The sequence below is a fragment of the Mustelus asterias genome, chromosome 9, assembly GCF_964213995.1.
Source record: "Mustelus asterias chromosome 9, sMusAst1.hap1.1, whole genome shotgun sequence".
Classification (NCBI taxonomy): Eukaryota; Metazoa; Chordata; class Chondrichthyes; order Carcharhiniformes; family Triakidae; genus Mustelus; species Mustelus asterias.
The window spans coordinates 38,643,769-38,668,740 of NC_135809.1; the positions used below are offsets into that span (position 1 = coordinate 38,643,769).

Below are 24,972 nucleotides of genomic sequence, written 5' to 3' on the forward strand. Positions count from 1 at the left end.
ACCTTGGGAGACCAGTTGGGTTTCACACTGGTCTTCCCTCACACCAAAGTGAATGGATTTACTTGGCGGGAGAGGGGTGGGTGGGAGATGATTCAGGCATAGAGGTCGGATTATAATGAGCTAATGTATAAAAATGATGAACATTTTCACAAAATGCAATTTGGACATCTCATGAGATTTTCCACTCCTGTCGCTGAACCCACCTGGCGAAAAGGGGAGCAGAAAGTCCCAGCTGAAGTATGAAATATCATGCATGATATAGAATGTAAAGTGAGGTGCAGTCTAGATATGTATTTGAAATAGATTAAGCAGCGCATTGTCAATCATGGTGCATTGAGCGAAGTGTCTGAACATAGCATGGTGAGTAATATGATCTTTTTCCCTATGGTTCAGCTGGACAAACCATTTAAATTCATGCGAGAAACAGAAGATCAGTTAAAAGTCATCCCGCAGTTCTGTTTCCCCGATGCCAGAGACTGGGCTCCCGTTTCTGAATTTGCCAGGTATGTATTTCAATAGATTATTTTCAATCATACCTCTTCTCAACTACTGGATGGATGGAGCCGTTGTGGGTGGGTTGTGATTGAGTTGATGCCTGATAACAGTTGAATGATCATCTGCTTTGAGTTTAATGAGTTTTCCTATGTTTGTAAAGTCATTATATTTTTACCAATTTTCATCTGTTTGTACCTTTTTGACCAGTATAAATCACTTGAGCAATTGTTGGATACAAGATAGCATCATGGAGAATTAAATATTGTGGGCTAAATGTATGCAAGATGCACTAGGTATCTTGTGAAATGAATGGTTTATTATAAGGACGCAGACTGTAGAATTTTACCACATGGATGGAAGTAATTGGCTCTTTTGTGTTTGTGCTAGCTCATTGATAAGATAAGAATTGCACTGAGTAGCATTTTCCATGTCCTCAGAACATCCCAAATTATTTCACAGCCAATAAAGTACAATTGAAGTCTCGTCACTGTTATAAAAACACTGCAACCAATTTGCACATTGTTAAGTTCTCAAGAATGGCAATGATATAGATGACTAGACAATCTACTTCTGTGGTGTTGCTTGAAGAATAAATGTTGGGGAAGACAGCAGGAACTTCCCTCGTCCCCTCATCCTGTATCTCTTGAAACATGTGGGGCGGGATTTTACAGCCTCGCTCAGGCGAGACTGGAAATTCCCGCCCGAGGTCAACGGAGATTTCCGTTGTCGGATTCTCGCCCGCGACGATTCCGTGGCAGGCGAGGTGGTAGAGTTCCGACCGTGATCTTTTACATTACCTGAGAGCAGGCAAGGCCTCAGTTTAGCAAAGCTCATCTGAAGGATATCACCCCTGATGATGAAGCACACCCTCAGTACTACACTGAAGTGTCAGCTTTGATGATCTGCTCAAATGTCTTGAGGATTGCCTGAAGCAGTAACCTTCTGACTCTCTTGAGGCACAAGTGCTGCCACTGAGGCAAAGCTGACACTATTTCCAGCCCACTTGGTTGACATACGGTTTCACGTGACCAATAAAATGATGCAGTCTCACCGTGGGCATACTGCGTTGTTTTACAGGGAATGTTGTGTACTAATGTTGAGTATGTTAAATGTAATGATGCACTATCACTGACTCCCTCAGTGAACACAAAAATCATTCATTAACAAGAAATGTACAGCACCTACCTGGTTGCAGCTAGCTCCCAAAATGTCCCTTTTCCAAAGAGGACTCCAACCCCATTCGGATGATTCCCTGGTCCTCCAGGCCAGGTGACCCTGATTCTGCTGTGTTGCCCCTCAAGGGACAATCACCACATTCAATGAGACATTTCTTTCCTGATTTCTCTATTGGATTTTAAGCCTTGAGTAAAGTTTAAAGTTTAAATTAGTGTCACAGGTAGGCTTACATTAACACTGCAATGAAGTTACTGTGAAAATCCCCTAGTTGCCACACTCCAGCGCCTGTTCAGCTACACCTGAGGGAGAATTTGGCATGGCCAATGCACCTAACCAGCACGTCTTTCGGACTGTGGGAGGAAACCGGAGCACCCGGAGGAACCCCACACAGACACAGGGAGAATATGCAAACTCCGCACAGACAGTGACCCAAGCCGGGAATCGAACCCGGGTCCCTGGCACTGTGAGGCAGCAGTGCTAACCACTGTGCCACCAGGCCACCCAAGTGTGTTGGTTGTTCCATTTCTGTCAAGGGGCCATATGTGTTGGAGTCCAGTTGCAGTACTTGACGTAAGTTTTTTCCAGGGCTATGGTTTGCATTAGGACAGTATATTCTAATAAATATTCCTTGTCTTCCACTGTAATAGTGAAACTTTTTCTTTTGTCCTGACTGGAGAAGATGGGAGCAGACGATTCGGGTATTGCCGGCGCTTACTGGTAGGATTATCTTTAAGACTCTATTAAAATTAAAATGATCTTTCAATCTAGTCCCTTATGCAATGACAATGTGACATGGTTATAACAGGTTAAAAGTTTCATCTTCTCTTCTTCCTTTTAGCCCACGGGGAAGGGGAAACGGTTACCTGAGGTTTACTGTATCGTTAGCCGGCTGGGCTGTTTTAACCTCTTCTCCAAGGTACGGTTACCGATCAGTGTTAATCAGGAGCTGCCTAGGTGACAAAACCGAGGCCATAGATTAAGGAATCAACGGGTGGAATTCTCCAGCCGTGCTGGTCTAAAAGCCGGAAATTCCCGCCCGGCTGTCAATGGGGTTTCACATTGCCCGCAACCCGCCCTCTAAAATTCCAATGGCGGGTGGGATGGAAGAATTCCGGCCAACATCTTGTTAATTCCCTTTGCTGTTGGACTTTCCCTCATTCGTCTGAAAACCGTTGCAAAGGAACCACAGCGTTCAACTGGAAACTGTGGAATGATTTGTTTTGATCTTTCCCACACTCGTGCTTTAAAAGTATCCGGGAAATTCCAAGTACTTCTCTCAACATCAACCCAAGAACAGTTTTTCCTGTGAAGCCATTTGCTGAGCTACCCTTTGTGAGCATAATTTATGGTGAAGCAGACATATCTTCCATCTTTGTTCGTGGCTAGGATTTTCCAGTGCCACTGCCAGTGAATGGAGTTTGGCTGGAATGCCAATTCCCCTGATCTCACTCACACCACGGCCGAGACTGGAGAATCCCCACCCTTCGAGTCCCTCTTTTAGTGTGTCTGCCTCATGATACTGCAAACAATGAGGGCTGTGTGTTCATTATATTTGTGTATTATTGTCCTTATTTTGTATTGAAAGAACCTGTGCTCACTGCAGCCTAACCACCAGCGTCCACTGTGATTCATTCCAACTATTCATTACTCAGTGCAACTCTGACTACCTACCCACAGTTGATTGGTTAGTTAATCCAATTGGGCTGAGCGATACCAATCTATCATCTGTGATGCAAACCCCTTGTACCCTCTTTCATCCAGCTTAATCCTCACTTCTTATCCCACCAAACAAGTGTAAATATCAACTCAGTGGCATTCGAGTGAGCTTTCTCTTGTCGTCACATTAGAGCAATTACACTTTGAACTATATTTAGTCTGTCATGTTGTAATTGTTTATAGCCTTTTATATCTGTCTTGAATAACTCAGATTATTTACGTCCATCTGTCATTTGCAGTAATGTGTTTCATACCTATTTTCTGGTGAAAAGCAAGTTATTAATGTAGAAATATTAAACAGCCTTATCACTGAAGCAATGAATTTAAGAGGAGCTCCAAGCATGGAATATTTGACAGAATGTTACAGCTTTTTGTGCTTCTTTCTAACTTATGCCCATGGATGTTAAGTCAAGCCTGGCTTTATCTTTCCTCTGTGAGACAGAAGACTAACACTGTTTGTGTTATTTGGTGCCCTGCTGCAGGTCCTGGATGAGGTGGAGAAGCGGCGAGTGATTTCCCCAGCTCTTGTTCAGCCGTTCATGAGAAGCATTATGGAAGCTCCATTTCCTGCTCCAGGGAGAACCATCACTGTTAGAAACTTCCTTCCGGGATCAGGGAACGAAGTAAGGGAAAAGCTTAGATCTTTCTTTATAATTCCTGATGTTGATATATTAAAGTTTATTTATTAGTGTCACAAGTAGGCTTACATTAACACTGCAATGAAGTTACTGTGAAAATCCCCAAGTCGTCACACTCCGGTGCCTGTTTGGGTACACTGAGGAAGAATTTAGCAAAGTCAATGCTCCTAACCAGCACGTCTTTCAGACTGTGGGAGGAAACCGGAGCACCTGGAGGAAATCCACTCAGACATGGGGAGGATGTGAAGACTCCACACAGACAGTGACCCAAGCCAGGAATTGAACCCGGATCCCTGGTGCTGTGAGGCAGCAGTGCTAACCACTGTGTCACCGTGCTGCCTTGTATATCCCTTATTTATCCCTAATTTACACATGTGAATGGAGACAAAAATATAGGAATTGAAACTGGATGCGAGCCGGGATGGAAAACAGACCGAATGGCTTTTGCCACCTGTTTATGACGCATTTGATTACATTTCTGTTGAAGTAAATGGAATTGAATTTCAGGCAGGATGAATACTGGGCAGCCAATGAAATACCACCTCCTCTTTCACATCTCACCAAGATCCAATTTCACCCCTCAATGTTTCCTTTTCACCAGGCCTTCTTTAACTTTTTTATTCATTTACTTTTTTTTATTGCTAATATTTGCTTCTAATAAACGGTTTAATGTTTTGTGACAGGCACTTTGTGCCCCACAGAATCTCTTGACACTCTTCAAAGCAAAGTTTGACAAATCCCATTAGAACAGTGCAGTTTCTGGAGACTTGAGCAGCTTTAATATAATTTTTGTTGAGTAACACAAGACCCAGAAATATACTAATCTCCTGTTTTCAGGTCATGTATGAGAATTTGAGAATACAAGAGGTACCGTATTCTATATCTAGAGAAGCATGCGATGGAGTAAATGGATAACATTGTAATACTGCTTTGCTCTTTGCATCCATTAACACGAAGTTCCTCATTGTTATCAGAGTTGAAATAAAGATATTGTCAAAGTACAAAGCCACTTTCAGAAACTGTTTGAGCTGTGCAGATATACTAACTATAACAGTGGCTGGCAATCCACCTTCCTACCCCTGGTAGAACAACTTAGGATTTTGCCACATCAAATCACTCTGTCCAGAGTATCTGTGCTAGTTGAAAAGTATCTATCCAGCCTAAACCCACTGTCCAGCTCTTTGTCTGTACTCTTGTATGTGACAATACTTCAAGTGCCTAATCAAGTGCTTTATAAGTGTAATGAGGCTTTCTGCCTCTAACACCCTTTCAGGCAATGAGTTCCAGACCCCAAACACTCTCTGGGTGGGGAAAGAAAATCTCTTGAACGCCCCTCGAAATGTTTCTAAGAATTACATTAAATCTGTGACACTTGGTTATTGATCTCTCTGCTAAGAGGAATAGATTATTTCTATCAACACTATCCAGCTCCCTTGTAATTTTATACAGCTCATTTATATTTCATCTCAGCCTCCCCTGTTCCAGAGAAAACAACCCCAGCCTATCCTCAGCTAAAATTCGCTAGTCCTACAACATCCTCACCAAACTCCTCTGCACCCACTCTGGTAGATCAAATCCTGTAATGTGGTGATCGGAGCCGTGTGTAGTACTGTGCCTTAACAAATGTTTTATACAATTCTAGCATATCTCCCGTCTTACCTTCTATGATGTGTCATATATTATACGAAATATATAATAGATAATATTTGAAGCAAGTTATTCCTGGCTGTTCCATTAACAGAACTGGCCAAAAATGTCTATTTACAGTTGGTGGCATCTTTGCTTCTGATGAAGTGGTTTGACAAGTGCCTTCTTCTGCAGGTGATCCAGCTGTGCAGGCCTTTGGACTCTCGTCTGGAGCATGTGGACTTTGAGTGTCTCTTTTTGTCGCTGACCGTCCGCCAGCTGATTAAAGTCTTTGCTTCTCTTCTACTAGAAAGGAGGGTGATTTTCACAGCAGATAAGCTCAGGTGACTAAGAGTCATTGCTGTCGTTTACAATGAATTATAGGAGACAAAAAAACTCAGCCAACTAGGAACTAAGGAGATTCTGTGACCAGCTGTCAGCAGCTGAATCCATACCTTACGATATTCCTAAATGCACCCAAATCACATCACCTGTAATGTATATAATCTGATATATAAAGAGCAATGGATAACTGTTACATAGAATAATAGAATTCTACAGTGCAGAAGGAGGCCATTCAGCCCATCGAGTCTGCACCGACTCTCCGACAGAGCATCCCAATCAAACCCATCCCCTGCCGCCCTATCTCCTTGACCCTGCTTATTTAACCTGCTAATCTCCCTGACCCGCATATCTTTGGACACTAAGGGGCAATCTACCATGGCCAATCCACCTAATCTGCACATCTTTGGACTGTTGGTGGAAACCAGAGCACCTAAAGGAAACCCACGCAGACGGGGGAAATGTGCAAACTCCACCTAATGCTGGAATTGAACCTGGGTCCCTGGCGCTGTGAGGCAGCAGTGCTAACCACTGTGCCACTGTACAGAATATGTATATATATTGTATATTAGACATCTTGTGTATATATTCACTATAGGAATGTGGTGAGGCCTGTAGGAGACCTTGCATGTGTTGCTATCCTAAGGGACGACCTTGTACATTATAACCACAACACAAATGTTGGGCTTCTCAAAGGCCACTGATGTATGGACAAAGAGACCAGATATGTAATCAATTAGAATCTTCATGTATCCTAGCCTCAGTCACTTAGAGGTTGGAAAAGATTGACCCCTCTCATCATGTTTCCATGGTAGCCATCTGAGAATGCATAACAAACCACAGATTGTCTATGGGCCTCGCTATCATCAGCCCTCCTTGCATATGTCTGTGAAGTTGCCAGATGCGACAGCGTGAACTGCGCTGCTCCAAATGGATTCACCAAGGGAGCCACAAATACAGGTGGTAGATTCCACCAATTGACCCACAACATGATGCACATTTGCCTGTATATGTGCTTTGCATTACGGAAACGTTCTTATTTTAAAAGTTAAGGATCTGTGAGATACGGGTCTCCGGGTTCTTCCCTCAGGGTCGGGACGATGATGATTCATCCTCCCTCCCACTCATGCTGTCTACACCACCCTATGTTTCTGGCTGGATATTGCTGGGGTGCAGACAGAGAGGATGATGGGCAGTAGTGTAATGGAGTGCTGAAAGAAGTTGCAGTGAAGGAGTCAGCTCCTCCTCTGGTTCCTCTTCCAATGCAACTAGAAGAGAAAAAGAATGTGAGACTGGGTTGTTAAGGATTAGAGTTTACACGATAAAGGTTTTGGGATTGTTTGCTGATGAGTATTACAAATTGGGTGAGAAAGGGAACAACAGAATATCACCCAAATCCAGCAGTGGTATCTGTCATCTCGCAACTCTGTTTCTGATTCCCCTGTGATGCTTCTTTTCTCTTGAGCTCCAATCCTTCCTCCTCAGAGTGAAGGTGAAGATGGAGATATGTCCCTGATTGTTTCTAGTTGTAATGAGCTATGTTGTTCCCGCAAACAAAGGGGCCAAAATAGTCTCAGTAACTCATGAGCTGCAATAAAACTCAAGTGCCTTCATGAATCCTGGAATGAGAGCACTAAAAACTGAATAAACAAACAGTAATATTCAATGTGATTACATAGAAAGCTGTGAATGAAGGAGCAATTGCAATGTGGAAGCTGGGGTGTAAACTCTCGAGCATTTTAACACAGTGTCGTTGTAAGTGGCAGGACATTGTCATCATAGCTTGTCACTCCAAAACCATAATGTTGTTATTTATCTTGATTAGTGACATGTATGGTTAGGACAATCCATTTGTAGCAGATGAGGTTGTCTTCTCTTGATTTGGTAATGTCATTAAACATTTCTGTCGTATGGAATGGTGGTGACTCAAATACTAGGATTGACATGGACTGTCCTGGTGACCTCCTACTTATTCACCACAACTCTCTTTGAATCCTCAATCAGTGAGTGCCAAACAGTCTCTTGTAGGAACACCTTGACACCTGCATCGGTAAAAGAGGGAAAGCAATGTATACTCTATTCCCAGATTTGTCTATTATTTCCAACCATCGAACTTCTTAATTTGCAATAAATACATTGTTGTTTACGACTGGACGTGACTACTGCAGGATTTTAGGGTCACCGTGAACTCCAGTGAGAGGCGTTCCCAGTGTCTGGAGCCTGTTTAGCATTTTTTTAGAATTTTGGAATTTACCCCATTGACAAGCGAGGAGCAAATGCGAATATAATCGGGAGAGTGAAAGTCCCATCTCATTATACTTCAAGCAGCCACTGTGGCACTGAGGAAAATCTTGGTTAATTAAACAAAACAACACCAACAAAGGGAAGAATATGTGAAGGGTAGTGAGTGGGTCGCTAAGTTACTCACTTGACCTGGTATGACTGCTTGGAATTCAAGAAGTGAAATCCTGCCTTGAGAAAATCATCCAGGTGATCTATTCCACATGATAATGGTATGTCCAAGAGCTGAACTGGTGCCTGTGACATCATCAGAGCTCCTAAACTACATATCGTTGGATAAAATACTCCATCATCCATTAACCATCGCTGGGTGACAAACTGAATTGCAGAGTCCATTTTCAAAATTGTAATTTACTCTGGTGGTTTGTGAGATTGTTTAATTAGGTCACTGTCTTTGTAGCCATTGAGTAACCACGACATGAATGGCCACTCCAACCTGTCACTCACTATCAGAATGAATTTGACCAGCTCGGTTGGAAGCCAATAGGTTGGAGGTGTTCCTGAATGATTTGCTTTTCAACAATGTAAGGAAATATGGGCTAATTCAATTGGCTAGAAAGTCAGCTTCTGTTGGCCATGCATATCACGAGTAGCCAATGTTTAGAAATAGCGTTGTATCCAGGACCACCAACGATCTATCTCCCAATTCCAGCACAGGAAATAATGCAGCACAAGCTTGAAAAATCACTTATTTCCAATGAACCATTTGATCCTGGTCAGGAAGAATAAAACCAGATGAGTTTAGTTTCACCTTGGAGGGCCTGGAAGGGAGTTATGTGTAAATAATTTGTTTTTTTTTAACCGTTTCTGTCCATATCTTAGTTTGTAAATTAATTTTTGAACTCCAACGCGTGGGGTTGATGGATGTAATGGGCCCATCCCCATTCCCTACCCATGGTTTCACAATGGCCTTATTCATGCTTGTTATGTGAACGAACGTTTTTTAAAACAATCAGTTTACAGAATATTATCAAAGGAGATTTGTGTCCAAGGTGAAGAAGAATTGTGAATCAGTTATGATTCTGGGGGAGTAGGCTCGAGGGGCTGAATGGTCTCTTCCTACTACATACCTGTATGTTTCTTTTTGACCAATTTAAGGGAATTTCCAGAAATGTAAGTTTTAATTGCACATTTCATTCCTTTTAAGCCCCAGATTTTTTTGAAATTCTGCTGGTTGGTTGTGTTGTTTTGTGTGATGATCACTGATGTGTCAGACATTCCAGCCTCAATTTAGTTCTTAGAGAGTCTGGAAGGAATGCTGTTATATCTGTTTCTTTTGCATCACTATGGAAACATCATCAGGGCTCCAGAGGGAACTTGCTGTCCAGTTGGGTTCATTTCAAATCGGTTTTGCTTTACTCTATAAGGGGTGATGCTAAAAGAGTCTGGCTGCAGCCTGGAAGATCTGAAACTTAGATTGGAAATCTTTACTGTAAGATGCTGCCCACGGCACATGAATGCGGGACAATCAGATGCCAATTTACCATCAGAATGTCCTCTCCTCTATTGCAACTCAATCTAATGTAGTCTGAAGTTTGTTTTTAAAAATATCTTGAGCCATTGGAGAAAATATCAGGCTAAAGACATGTAGCCAGTTGGTTAGAGGGAAGGCGAAATGTAGGATTAGCACAAAAGTTGATGATAGTGCTGGCGAAGATACATCATCATGCTTTCAAGATACAAGTACTAAGGAAGAAAGTGTACAATACTGAGAGAAGCAAACACACTGCTACTACACTCTCTTCAAATTGGAATTTTTCTCCAAAGCAGTGACAGGAAAGGAGAGGTTTCCAATCAGTAATTAATCTTTCCTATCTGTTGTTTCATTTCAGTATATTGTCCATTGAAAATGAAACACGACTACTGCTGAGCTCTCTCTCTCTTTTTTGGAAGCTACATTTAGGATAGAGGCAAGGTATAGTGGAAAATATAGCTTTCTCCCCCAAATACAGCTTATACTCCCTAAAGCCTGCAATGTACTTGATCAACAATCAGTAAAGCTTCCAAAGGGACCGAGATGGCTTGTGTCCCACTGAGTGGTCTTCACATTTGTAACACAAGCTTAAAGTTGCATGTGGATCCAACTTCCAATCATTAATGTGCTTTACTCAAATGGATTCCAGTTGAATTAGTATGTTAACGTGCACATGTCCACTTCCTCAAAGTTCATCACATCTTTTAATTACATGCATTACACTTGTACCAGTGGGTGGGATCTTGTGCCCTCCCCATACTGAGTTTGGTGGTTATTTAATCAGGAGGGAGGGTAATGGATGGGGAGCCTTCCCACCTCCACTCCTATTAAATCCATGGAGGGAAGGCCCATTTTTAGCCTCCTTGCCTTGCTGCCAATTGAGGACCTTGTGGGCGATTGATCTCCATGTAAGAGCCTCATTCTGCTGCTGCTGGTATTAACCCAGCAGGGGACTCACCATGCAGGCAGCATGGCAAACACACCCATGTGGGGGAGAAGGGCTCCCTCGTCGTCAGGCATTGAGTTCCTAATTAAGGGGCTGGGCATTGGAAAGCGGAAGCTCACTGAGAGCCATCTCTTGCTCTTGATGGATTCCCCCCGCCCCGTGACACCCCTTAGACCATAAGACTATAAGATGTAGGAGCAGATTAGGCCATTCAGCCCATTGATTCTGCTCTGCCATTCAATGAGAACATGACTGATCTAATATGATAATCCCCGACTCCACTTCCCTGTCTTTTTCTCATAACCCTTGAGTCCCTTGCTGATTAAAAATCTATCTATCTCAGCCTTCAACATACTTAATGACCCAGCCTCTACAGCCCTCTGCTATATAGAATTCCACAGATTCACTACCTCTGACAGAAGAAATTCTTCCTCATCTCTGTCTTAAATGGACGACCCCTTACTCTGAGATTATGCCATCTGTTCCTAGACTCTCTCACAAGGGGAAACAACCTCTCAGCAACTTCTACCATCACTCACCTGTAGTCTGGGATCCCGCGACAATCCCAGGACTCGGGTGGGTGTCATACCAGCAGCTGTCACCATCTCCCTGGTGGCACTGCAGTTCAATAGAGCTGGCGGCCTCTGATTTGGCTGGCAGCTCTCAGCGGGTGGAACTTCTCCTGGGGTCCCGGGGGAAGATCTGGCATCCGCACCTTGACAGCCTATGAATGCCTGAGTGGAACATGAAGTAACAGGTCTTCCTGAAGAGTGGTGACACAAGGCTTTAGCTGACTTTTTAGCCCCTTGGTAATCTCCACAATATTCAGCCCTGTAGTACTGAATTCCATTGTGATCAGCTTCTCTGGGGTCAACTGACTCAGCAGAGACCAGATATCGAACTTTTGTTACCTTTTACAATGCAGGTTGATCAGTGACCCCGCCTTCTATCTAACCTGCAAGACCTGGCTGTGGAGAAACCGATCTTGGTTCAGGTACCCAGAGCAATCAATCTAAACCTACGGCAATTGGGAGATTTTCTTTCAAATTTGATAGTGTGCGGCTGTTTTCCTTCCTGGAACATCTGCAGAAATGATCGAATGAGGATGAATGCTGGAAACTAGAATGTAAAAAAAAAAAATGCTGAAAATGGAATGAAGCATGGAACTAGAATCGTGATCTCAGAATAAAATAAATGACAGAAATAAGGACTTGGATGTTTACAGCAGAGAAATAGGCCATTTCGCCGGACTTTTTACAGGTGTTTATGCTCCACATATGCCACCTCCCACCTTATTTCATCTTGCCTTATCAACCTAACCATTTTATTTATTTCTTCCTCATGTATTTATCACTTTAAATGTATCTAAACTATTCATCTCAGTCATTCCATGTGGTAGCACGTTCCACATTCTAACTACTCTGAATAAAGGAATCTTTCCTGAATTTCTTCTTGGATTTATTAATGACTATCTTGTATTTATGGTCATTGCCCTGGACATAAATCAAAACATTTTCTCTGTCACTCCTATTGAAGCCCTGCATGATTTTAAGGATCTTTACTAGGTAACCTCTCAGTCTTTTCTGGGGAAGAGCACCAGCATTTTTAGCAATCATACAGTGTAGAAAAGGTCCTTCGACCCATTGAGTCTGCACCGACACACGAGAAGCACCTGACCTCCCACCTAATCCCTGCAAGCTGCATTGATAATTACTTTTGGATATGGATGTTAGTGTTTCTCACAAAAGAGGGTTTTGTAGCACTGAGAATTGAATGCAGTCCTCCAAGTTGTGGCAAGCTGATGTTTTGTCTCACTGTCCACACAAGATGGTGGGACAAAAGTGTGTTAACATCTTGTGCTCAAATGTAATACTCCCATATATGAGGTGGGCTGAGGCGGAGGTGGGGGGGCGGCGGAGGGAAAGAATCAATGAGTGAAGCTATGTACCCTGCTGTGTGATCCCCCTTCTGTGACTCTGCAGTTTCTAGAGGTAAATGACTGGAAACAGGATACCCTCCAGTGTTTTCATCAGGATGTGGTACCGAGGGAGGGCATGGCCAGCTGTAAGAGAGAGGGGAAGTGACCAAAAAGTAGACAAAATGAGGAAGAATTGCAACTAATACAAATAAAAATAATTTGGAAAAGAAAAATGCATAAAATGTGTGGACCAGAATAGATTATTAGTAGACAGGGGGCTAGTTGCACAGCCTGCAAAAACACCGTGGATAACATAAGTCACCACAACTTCCAAATTTACATTGTTGCGGCCTCCTCCCCCCCGCCCCCCTCCCAATATTACTTGCAGATTTTGAGGGAGGGGCTACTACTTTAAGCCGAATTCCTTTATGCCCTACACCTTTTGGGTTTAAATTCCTGTACAGGCTGATTGAGCTCAGAGAGAGGCGAGGGAGTCTCGTTCTGCCAAATCCTGTTCACTCTTCGCAAATTCTGAGGTTCCAGAATCTAATGGGAAACAGCTGTTCCAATATTTTGGCTGTCCATCATCCCGAGGCCCTGTCACATAAACACTGCATATAACTCAGTCTTTCACTGGGAACCCTGCCCACTTCTAATGACGCATTTAACTGAAAAGAGTGAAAGAAGAGGAAAAACAGCATGGAATCTTCTGCAACGGCAGCGAGTGCTGTGGGTCAAAGGAGCCTGCTCCACTCTGCATCACCTGTGAGCTCATTACAGGACAATGGCAATTTAGAAGTTTCACATCATAAACAGAGCAAAGTGGGATGTCAGATTATTGTACTTACTGCAGCATATTGGATGTTATATTTCAACATATATGCACTGTTCAAACCATTACATAAACAGGATACTGATGTGAAAACATTATTCCTTTGATTTTTTTTCCCGTATCTCACTCCAAAATATTAAATCTTGCTCCAAAATGACAAAAACCCAAATCTTGAATGAATTGTTACTTAAATATCAATTTTTTGCACGTCAGCAAATTTTCTTTACGTCATTTTGTGTGAATTTCTGTGCCCTTTAAGTTGATGGATTTAGTGTTAGGGAATGGAACACTTCCCATTTTAGATAAACTGTGAACATCAAGTACTTATAACTATGGTTAAAAGCAATTAAATCTTTATCTACTTTGCCCAAATAATGCCCGTCAAACACAACCAGGGTATTCGTTTCACTGTACCTGTGAGACATTTTTAACTTTTCCACACTCGCCATCTCCTGACCTCAAGAGTAGCCGATTTGTGCCAAATTTGAGGCCCTTATCCACTGGGATCTGGGCTGGAATGATCCAAACTCACTCACATTGTATGATTACAACCAGCAGATACACGACTTTCACCTCATCGGCCAACTGGATTTGAATGCAGAATTCATTGTAAAGACCTCTGTGTTTCTACTATTACTGGAGTTGATTTGGATTTCCAATGATTTCTTTACATTTATTCGGTTCTCAGTAATGTTGGTTTTACAGCTTATGATCAGCATTACCAGACTATTAACAGAAATTAATTATCACGAATATAAGTGGATATTCATTTCAGAGTACAGTTAAAAAGATCTATTTTGTAATAGTTTTCATCCCCAGACAGACCACAATACAAGACTGGAACACGGGGACTTTTTGCTGGAATGCAGGTTTTGTGCTCAACAGGGTTGAAAAGCAATTGCTTGGAGACCTGGTAACATTGAATGCAAAGTTTCTAACTGGTGCTTTGTTCTTCCTCTTGCAGTACGCTTTCCAAGTGCTGCCATGCAGTAATGGCGCTTCTATATCCTTTTGCCTGGCAGCACACCTACATCCCTGTACTACCTCCATCCATGATTGACATAGCCTGCTCTCCCACCCCGTTTTTGATAGGACTTCTCTCCAGTTCCTTGCCCAAGCTGAGGGATCTGCCACTTGAAGAGGTAAGGAGTAGTGCTTCATAGGTTGAAGGCACATAGGAATGAAAAAGGGGCAATATGTGTACTGTACTTAAGGGATGATGGCTACATAACTAAAGAAGACATAGAACATAGAACATAGAAAGCCACAGCACAAACAGGCCCTTCGGCCCACAAGTTGCGCCGATCACATCCCCACCTCTAGGCCTATCTATAGCCCTCAATCCCATTAAATCCCATGTACTCATCCAGAAGTCTCTTAAAAGACCCCAACGAGTTTGCCTCCACCACCACCGACGTCAGCCGATTCCACTCACCCACCACCCTCTGAGTGAAAAACTTACCCCTGACATCTCCTCTGTACCTACCCCCCAGCACCTTAAACCTGTGTCCTCTCGTAGCAACCATTTCAGCCCTTGGAAATAGCCTCTGAGAGTCTACCCTATCCAGACCTCTCAACATCTTGTAAACCTCTATCAGGTCACCTCTCATCCTTCGTCTCTCCAGGGAGAAGAGACCAAGCTCCCTTGGAGTTTTAGTTAACTCACATTCAACATGTCCAACCAGTATGCAGTAGCTGTAACCAAAGCCAATATAATGTTGAATTACATAGTCAAGAGTAGGAAACCAGACAAAAGAAGCTAAATTATATAAGGTTGTGGTCAAACTTCTGAATTCCCATCCCAAGAGGCAGATTTGGAAGCAGGCATGTCTGGAAAATTGCAGTGCTGAGCACCATGCCTGTTTCTCAACGCGTTCCTGCCTCCTAAATATTTTGGCAGAGGCCCCTTCTCAAGGGCTGTAGCAACCCATTCAAAGGTGGTGGATAAACAGTTGAGGTAGTTAAACGCCACTTGAGAGCTTATTGTGGAGTTAATATGGATTTTAGAGGAGAAATGTGCTGGAGCAGTAGCATATACTAGGAGTTGAGGTGGTGACAGTGGGAACTGTTTGGAGAAGCTATCTAATTGGCTGGCCTTTTCCTTTCACTCTGCGGAAACAGGACACTCCTGCCGGCCACCACTGCCTCTGACAGCACCTCTGTCAACACATCATGAGGCTTCCCTGCCACTCCGCTGTGTTCTGGCCTCTGCCATCACCCAGGGTACTGGTGACCACAATCATGGCTATTGAGTACCCTTTAAATTGGACCCACAATGTCTACATCCAACCTCCTCAATGTACCTACAGCCCTTAATTGGACAGCGAATATATCAGTGGGCTACTTATTGGCCATCCCTATCAATATATCATAGGGGTCTGGCAGCAATGTGGAGGGGCTTAGGACTCAGAAATGGTCCTAATATCAGGATCCTTCTCCTGGAATGAAAATTCAGTCCTTTGTGTCCAGTTCTGATCATTGAGTTCAATTATTGAAGGTAATGCAGACTCATGAGGCTGATCACTACTGTCAGATGTGTAAGCTGAGCAGGAAAATTAGAGAAACTTGAACTTGATTTCTGCTTCTACTGCTCTTTCAGGCAGAGAGTTCCAGATCCCCACCACTTTCTGAGTGAAAGCATTTTGCCTCAACTACCCTCTAATTATTCCACCAATTGCTTTAAATCTATGTTCCCCTAGTTATTGTGTTCTATGCTAAGGGAAATTGATCCTTCCAATCTACTCTAATCCTCATAATTATATACAGCTCAATTACATCTCCCCTTGTCCGCTTTGGCTCCAAATAAAACAGCCTCAGCCCATCCAATTTTTTCCCCCACAGCTAAATTCTCTTTTCCTGGCAACATCCTTGTAAATCTCCTCAGTATTCTCTCTGTTGCGATCTTTATAATGTGACTAGAACAGTACACTGTCCTGTAGCTGTGGTCTGACTAGTGTTTTATAGAACTGTAGCATAACCTCCCCGTTCTTATAGTTAATTATATTTATTTAAAGTCACTTGCTCAGGAAGGAGGTGGAGACGTAGGTGTAAACTATTACAAGACAAATGTAAGACCGACATCAGGAAATTCTTTCTCAGGATATTCACAGGTCAGTGAGGAACTGCAGAGACTGTAACAATGAGAAAAAGCCTGAAATCATTTAAGGACCAATTAGATATTGCAACAGGGAGACTGTTTAGATTGAAGGACTGAATGGCTTCTTTCATTTCTAATTATTTTGTGAATCCCTGGGTCTGCAGTTGCTTGGAAGTACAGACTTGGTGCATGGGCAATTCTCATCTCATTTTATGAGGTTAACCCAGTATCCACTGAGCCTTCTGCAGAGCTAAAGGAAGGAGATTTAATGACATAATCTTTGCCTAAAGCCAAGCACACAGTTGGGGATGGGAATTTTAACTCATCCCAGAATTGCTTTAACGGGCTGATAATGACACTCAAAAACCACTAAAAGCCTCATGTAGCAAACAATGAGATATTTTGGGAAGTTGGTAGTTTAAAAAAAACAGCAGTATTCTTCAGCCAGGAGGGCTGGTGATGTTAGTCACAAATTAGTTGTATCTAACAGAGGAGAGAATTGACCACTCACTCCCTAAGGCGTTATGTAAACTGATGCTATTTTCTCGCTTGCTACGGCCAAGTTGGTTCTGCTGACTGGTGATAGAGAAATTCTGTCTGAAAGGTGAGTCAAAAGGTGATGCTATTTTTTTATTTTCCGTTTTCAGGTGTTGGTGGTGAACCTTGGGGCAAACAAGTTTCTCAGACAGGTGAGTACCACATTTGTTTGAGGCTTTGCGCAGAGCCGGGATGACATGATCACTGTTAACTGTGACACTGATTGCAAATGGCTAAGTGTATAGAGGAAATTGAATGTGACATATTGGAAACGCCATCCACATCCCGAGACTGAGGATGAGTAAGAAATTCAAAAGAAGGGATGAAGTGTTCCGTTAATCTTTTCCTTCGTACCTCCCTCAGTGTTGAGATGTGGATTATGACTTTGTGTCAATTCTGTAAAACAAGCAATAGCGAATTGGCATTCAAGTCAACATGTATAAAAATGTAAACCATGCTGCCAACTCTCACTGTTTGATATCAATGCACAGAGTCAGAGTCTGCTCCACGAAGCAGATTTGGAGATTGGTGTATTTATATAGCACCTTACTCATCTTCAGAACATCCCAAAGCACTTAACAACCAATGAAGTATATTAGAATTACAGTCACTGTTAATTTGTTGGCAAACATAGCAGCTAATTTACACAGGGGAAGATGTTTCAAAAAACAATGATATAAATAGCCATTTAACCTTTTTTTTAATTTGCATTGGTTAAGAAATAAGTACTGGCCAAAACATCAGGTGAACTTTATTCAATAGTGTCATAGCAATTTGTAATAATCTTGAAAGATGCAACAATGCAACCTTTTCTAAGTACTGCACAAGCCGGGTGTTATTGCCAGTAGTCTTGTCACTGTATTTTGAGCAGCATTGCCACAAACCTGCATAGTAACTGCTGCAGCTCTTTGCTCTTCTGGTCACTCACTGCTTATTTCTTTCTTTGTGTCAGGTGGATGATGAGGATTCCATTCTGCCACGTAAGCTGCAAGTGGCACTAGAGCATGTCTTAGAGATGCGGAATGAGTTGGCCACTCAAGAGGAGGAGGATACTCTCCTGGATAGTAAGTGCATAAGAGAATCAGACAACCTTTCTTCTAATGTAGTTGCAATCATCAAAATGCTGCCTGACTGCAAAAAGAGTGAGAATGGACAGTAATAGCATAAACTGAAATAAAAAGACAGTCTGCTGGCACAGGCAATGAGACATCAACTTGCCAATCAGGTGATTGCAAGGTTTGATCCCAAAACATTGACCCAGATCTTCCAAGGAATGGCAGTTGGCTGTGTAGTTGACAGTGAAGCGGATTGCTGTTGGCTCCTGAATGATATCAATGGTTGATTGAGTGGATGGAAAAGTATCAGAAAGAATTCAATCCAGAAAAGTGTGAGGTAATTCATTTAGGGAGGGCAAACAAAGCAAAGGAATACTCAATAAATGGGAGGATATTGGGAGGCATAGAGGTAGTAAGAGACCTTGACGTATATACCCATAGGTCTCTGAAGGTAGCAGGACAGGTGGATAAGGCATTAAAGAAAGTAAATGGAATGCTTTCCTTTACTGGATGAGGTACTGAATACGAAAGCAGAAATGATAGAACTGTATAAAACACTGGTTTGGCCACAGCTGGAATTTTGTGTTCAGTTCTGATTGCCACATTATGGGAAGGATATAATTGCTTTGGAGAGAGTACAGAGAAGAGTTACAAGAATTTTGCCAGGGCTTGAGAATTGCAGCTATGAGGAAAGATTGGATAGTCTGGGGTTGTTTTTGTTGGAACTGAGAGGCTGAAGGGTGAGCGAATTGAGGTATACAAAATTATGAGGGCCTAGATAAGAGTAGACAGGGATACCCTGTTTCCCCTAGCTGAGGGGTCAATTACTAGGGGCACAGAGTTAAGGGATTGGTTGAAGGATTACAGGGTGCATGAGGAAAAACTCCTTCACCCAGAGGGTGGTGGGTGTTTGGAATTCGCTGCCTGGTTTGGTGATGAAGGCAGAAACCCTCAACTCATTCCAAAGGTAACTGAATCTGCACCTGAAGTGCTGTAACCTGCAAGGCTTCAGACCGGGTGTTGGAAGGTGGGATTGGAAGGGGCAGCTAGCTTTTTTTTAATGTTTTGGCCAGTGCAGACATTATGACCTCTTTCTGTGTCACAATTTTTCTATAGTTCTATCATCACCCAAACCACTTTTCCTTTTACCAATTATCTTAAATCTGTGTAATCTTTGATTACTGATCTTTCTGCTAGTGAAATAGTTTCTCACCATCGACCCTATCAAAACCCTTTGTAATTTTGAATACTTCTATGAAATCTTCTCTTAGGCTTCTTTGCTCTAAGGAGAATAATTCCAGTTTCTCATATCTTTTAACATACCTGAATTCCTCGACACTGATATCTACGCCCTCTCCAAGGCTTTGATATTCTTTCTAAAGAGTGCTGCCCAGCAGTGGACACTACCTCAGCTCAGCTCTAACCATCATTTCAATTCCTGTTAAAATACACAAAATAATCATCAAATGTGACTCTTCACTGATTTTTAAAATAAACATGGGACCTGGGCTAGCATTCCTTAACAATGACTTTATGCAAAGTCCCTTGCATTTTCACCAAGAAGTCTTCTACTTGTTTTCCTGTAATGGCTTCAGAAGAACTGGTGAACTGGGAGCATGCTCCTTCAGATACATTTCTTTGAGCAGGAACAAAGGAAATAAAATAATGTTGTCAATTAAACATGCAGTTAGACATAGAGAATATTAGCATTATCTATCTCGTAAGTATCAGACCAAGTCCATTTATCATCTGATTGCATGTTTATTTCTGTAGCCCTAATGATGACTGTAAACTTCTTTTAATCTGATTAGGACGCATGCGGAGCAAATCAAACCACTACCTGGTGATATTAGTCCACCGACTTTGCAATTAAATGTTATCAACACCTACTGGAGTCATCCTTGCTGGTTGTCTCTGGGAATAGATAATCTGGTAGAATGAACTACGCAGCTTTAAGACTATTTATTTCTTAAATGAACTTTTTAACCTCAAAAACACTGAACAAAAATACATCATGAATAAAATACTGTGTTTTGTTCCATGGCTCTCTTCACCCTCAGTTTCCTCACATGCTGCAGGCACAGCCGGGGTGAGGGACACATCCGACCCTGTCTAATGTTGTTAGCTGACTGCTGGAATAACAAAGGCACTTTTTCTGAGCTTTTGTCTCCTACTTAGTAAAATGTTTGACTGTAATAGTCTCAAATAGTCACTCAGCAAAACCTCAAATAGCATTGTTGTTGAAATAGTTCTTTCCTGTTTGTCTAAGTAAAATATTTCAACTAAGGGGCAGCACGGTGGCACAGTGGACAGCACTGCTGCCTCACAGCTGCGGAGTCTGCACGTCCTCCCCGTGTCTGCATGGATTTCCTCCGGGTGCTCTGGTTTCCTCCCACAGTCCAAAGATGTGCGGGTTAGGTGCATTGGCCATGCTAAATTGCCCCTTAGTGTCCCAGGAGGTGTAGGTTAGAGGGATTAGCGAGGTAAATATGTGGGGTAACGGGGATGGGGCCTGGGTGGAATTGTTGTCAGTGTGGACTCGATGGGCTGAATAACCTCCTCCTGCGCTGCAGGGTTTCCATGATTTCTATGGAAATTGTCTCTTAAAAACTTCAGAATATGAGCATTCCTGCCCTTTCTTTATTAGTGTTCGGTGCTAAATCCAGTTACACTCTATACCACACAAGGACATTTAACATGAAGTGGTGAAGGAGCCATGACTTCTTTTATTGGTGACTACATAACCAATAATATTGTTATATATCATGGCCTCATCGGTATTCCCAACTGAATTTTTAACTTGTTACATTCTTCTCTTTTAACCACAACTCTTTGACAAATTTTCTAAGTGCATTTAACATCTTTTTAAAATTTCTGCCTCTGTGGTTCAGGCATTGGTAAACGAGGCATATATTAAAAATGCAATAAGTTGTTTATTATACAAGTAAAAATGCTAGTATCTCAACGCAAATTCCTTTATCTCATACATGATCGCATGGTAATAATACAAAGGCATTTAGTCATTCTCTTCTTTAAAGTTTGGATTAATGACTCCATGTTGAGTTCTTAGCTTAATGAGCCATGCCTTCACTAATTGCAATTGCGATCAATATGCTTCCTTCCACCAGTTCAAGCTTGCAATCTCCTGTATGTTTGTCCTCAGGTTTATTTGATGTAATTGGGGAGTAATCTTGTCTCCCGTTCACACCATGCTCCTGCTGTGGTGAAATTGGAGAATTTGGCAGCCAGCCAAATCTCCGTTCACTGTGGTGGGATGGGAAAATCCCCCCTGGCGTGAACAGTGGTAAGATTCCGGCCTCGGTATTTCTGCTTCTCATTAGCCTCGATAGTGCACTGACACTCCATCTCAGCAGCCTCTAATTTCCTACATTTATATCACAGGAAGGGGAACATAAATATCTGAATTCAATCTTTGCCCTGGCAATCTTCTGACAAACCCTTGGATGGCAAAATAAGGAACAAATTAAATGAATCTGGTGTTAAAAGTACAATGTTTGTAAGATTATTATGTTTTAGAACTGTCTCTAATTTAAGATAACATGGATGAATAACAGGTCATGTGACCTACTCAAGCCTCAGTGGCTTGGTTGTTAAAGGTGGCAGGTTGTCTTTCTGAAGAGAGTGCTAGATGTAGACAATGGTAAGAATAGTTGTACTGACTGTGGGTAGACTTTGTCTCCAAATCGCATGGGGAGGTGCTGGCATTGTCAGTATTATACTTTAAACTGTTTAATTCTAGGATAGAATGGAGTTAAGAAATATACAAAATTAGCATTTCTTTCTGGATACAAACCCATTTGATTCAAGCCGCCATGTGATGAGATCTGGGGACAGAAAAGTACATCGAAAGTCATGGTTACAGGGCTTACCAAGATATCCTTGAAACTCACAAAAAGTAAGTCTGCAAGAATCTGAGAGGCAGAGAAGGCGGAGGGGCAGCTAGTCCTGCACCCAAAGCAGAGAAATGCTGACCCTATTGTTCATGCAGAATGTGGATGAGCGCTTGTACCCAGATTGAAGAGACCAAGTTTGGGAGGGCTTAATGGAGGCTGGAAGATATGCCTGGTTTGGGCTAGAGGGAAGTTCCATCACAGTTAGTGAGCTAGTTCTGGGAAAGGAAAAAGTAAGGGTTCTGGGAAAATAAAGTATCCACTTAAGTTACAGAGATTGAATAGGTTGGGACTTTATTCCCTGGAGCGTAGAAGATTGAGGGGAGATTTGATAGAGGCGTATAAGATTTTGATGGGTATAGATAGTGAATGCAAGCAGGCTTTTTCCGCTGAGGCTAGGGGAGAAAAAAACCAGAGGGCACGGGTTAAGGGTGAAAGGAGGAAAGTTTAAAGGGAATATTAGGGGGGGCTTCTTCACGCAGAGAGTGGTGGGAGTGTGGAATGAGCTGCCGGATAAAGTGGTAAATGCAGGGTCACTTTTAACATTTAAGAAAAACTTGGACGGGTTCATGGATGAGAGGGGTGTGGAGGGATATGGTCCAAGTGCAGGTCAGTGGGACTAGGCAAAAAATGGTTCGGCACAGACAAGAAGGGCCAAAAGGCCTGTTTCTGAGCTGTAATTTTCTATGGTTCTATGGTTCTTAAGGGAAAAACTAAGCACAACTGTGGTGTGAGATTGTTGGGCATGTTAAAAGTAACATGGGGATCTTGTCTGTAGGTTAAAGCACAAGTTGAGTGATCAGTCAATATTGCTTTTTATTCATTTGTTACAGTAAAAGTCTTAAAACTTGAAATCTTGTGATCATTTCAGTCAGTCACTGGAAATTCAAATATCCTTTCAGAAGTTACCAGTCTCTGCAGTGATTGTAACAATGGGAAAATATATATAAATACTTAAACATGTACAAATGAGGCATTGTGCTTTGTGGACTCATCTAGATCTCCCTAATAAAAAATACATCGAGTTGCCTGTCCATTTCTCTTTGTAGATCCTAGCTCGCTTAATAGCGTGGTGTCGGAGACTTTTGTCCGCTTCTTTGTGGAGATAGTTGGTCATTACTCCTTATACATGACTGCCAATGAGAAAGATGAAAGAATTTTCCTGTGGGAGGCATTTCGTAAGTCTTTCACATCAAAAAGTGTCCGACGGTTTCTGGAGGTTTTCATGGAAACGCAGATGTTTGGGGGATTCATTCAAGATCGAGAGCTAAGGAAGCTTGGGGTGAAAGGTGAGGACTTGGATCATGATATTGCCCCTTCCTTCCTCTTCTCTCTCCCCAACACTGCTGGACTCATTCACAAATTGTGTCAGTTAATCAAGCCACATGCAAGAACAAACAATGTGATTAAAACATACAAATTCTTGCCCTGTGGAAACATTTCATCAAACATACACAAACCCTCATCCATATTATTATCATCTGGAATAAAGCAGTTTCTCTGTTACTAAGAATAGGACATTTAATATTAAGAGATTCTTGGAAGGGGCTGAAATCATAGAAACCCTACAGTGCAGAAACAGGCCATTCGGCCCATCGAGTCTGCACCAACCACAATCCCACCCAGCCCCTACTCCCATATCCCTACACATTTACCCGCTAATCCCTCTAACCTACGCATCTCAGGACACTAAGGGGCAATTTTAGAATGGCCAATCAACCTAACCCGCACATCTTTGGACTGTGGGAGGAAACCGGAGCACCCGGAGGAAACCCACGCAAACACGAGGAGAATGTGCAAACTCCACACAGACAGTGACCCAAGCCGGGAATCGAACTGAGGTCTCTGGAGCTGTGAAGCAGCAGTGCTAACCAAAAATGTGCCGCCCCAAAAAATGTAATTGAAACATTGTGTTTCACCTCCCTGGTGTAAATTTTCACCCAGCAATCTCCATCTCTTCCACTTTGAGCTGAAGTACAGCAAGCCATTCATCAGATGACCAGCTGTAAGGCATGAGCCCAGACAATATACTGGCAGAATTATTTCAGGTGGAGGGAGATTTGGTAGTGACAAGATGTATAAATGATGTGTGGCACTGAGAGACACTGCCCTTTAGCTGGAGGACTGGACTGATTCTACCTTTATTCCTCTTCTGAAGAAAGTTGACCTGAAAAAGTGCACCAATGATAGAACAATTATTTGATCTCCCACACTAGTAAAATCTCACTCCCATCATCTTGGAACAGAGCCAGAAAAAGATAGTGAGATTGTTGATAAGCAAGTTGGATTTCGATGTGGAAGATCACTAATCTTTGAATTATAACGCCCAAAGTTCAAGAACACCAGCAGCCAATATACACGATTTATTGATTTTGAGAAAGCATTTGATTCTCACATAAGACTGCCTCACCTTAACCTAGCTTTCAGTTATCAAACTTTATCTGTGATATGTCATAAATGTCCATGAGGGAAGTAGAGAAGCAAGAGAATGTAGAAGAAAGTGGATGCACTGCAGTACTTACATTGAGACGCACTCCTGCAAAGATTCATCCCTACTATGCCAAATTTGCAGGCAGCATTGAAAACACTAACTCACTTGTACCCGTCCCACTATTAATTATTTTTTGATATCCACAGGATTATTTGAGATTAGAGCACAGGACTACCTTGAAACTCTCCCTGGGAGTGAACGAAGAGGGATGAACCGATTTCTTAGAGGCCTAGGTAATATTTGTTCATTTGCTTATGGTGAGGGGCTTCATCAAAAGGTCTCAGATCAGTTTCTATCAACCATTTATGATCTTCACATTATCTTTGTAGTTTAGCTCCTGCCTATTTTGTCAATAACTCAATGCTAGTTCATTCATTTCCTGCGCAACTAGACAGAAGCTTTTTCCTGTGCTTTTGA

At 42.3% G+C, this 24,972-nt stretch overlaps 1 protein-coding gene across 3 annotated transcripts in view; it reads left to right on the plus strand.

Annotated features, from left to right (window-relative positions):
- The window catches only part of LOC144498628 (DENN domain-containing protein 2A), a 105,446-nt gene that overhangs the window by 77,238 nt on the left and 3,236 nt on the right, over positions 1 to 24,972 (plus strand). For all 3 annotated transcript variants that reach the window (XM_078220021.1, XM_078220023.1, XM_078220024.1), the window contains exons 10-19: positions 394 to 503; positions 2,319 to 2,388; positions 2,510 to 2,587; positions 3,870 to 4,010; positions 5,847 to 5,995; positions 14,429 to 14,606; positions 17,209 to 17,250; positions 18,051 to 18,162; positions 23,114 to 23,353; positions 24,702 to 24,788. In XM_078220021.1, coding sequence (XP_078076147.1) covers positions 394 to 503; positions 2,319 to 2,388; positions 2,510 to 2,587; positions 3,870 to 4,010; positions 5,847 to 5,995; positions 14,429 to 14,606; positions 17,209 to 17,250; positions 18,051 to 18,162; positions 23,114 to 23,353; positions 24,702 to 24,788 — 1,207 coding nt within the window. The remainder of the gene's footprint in view (positions 1 to 393; positions 504 to 2,318; positions 2,389 to 2,509; positions 2,588 to 3,869; positions 4,011 to 5,846; positions 5,996 to 14,428; positions 14,607 to 17,208; positions 17,251 to 18,050; positions 18,163 to 23,113; positions 23,354 to 24,701; positions 24,789 to 24,972) is intronic.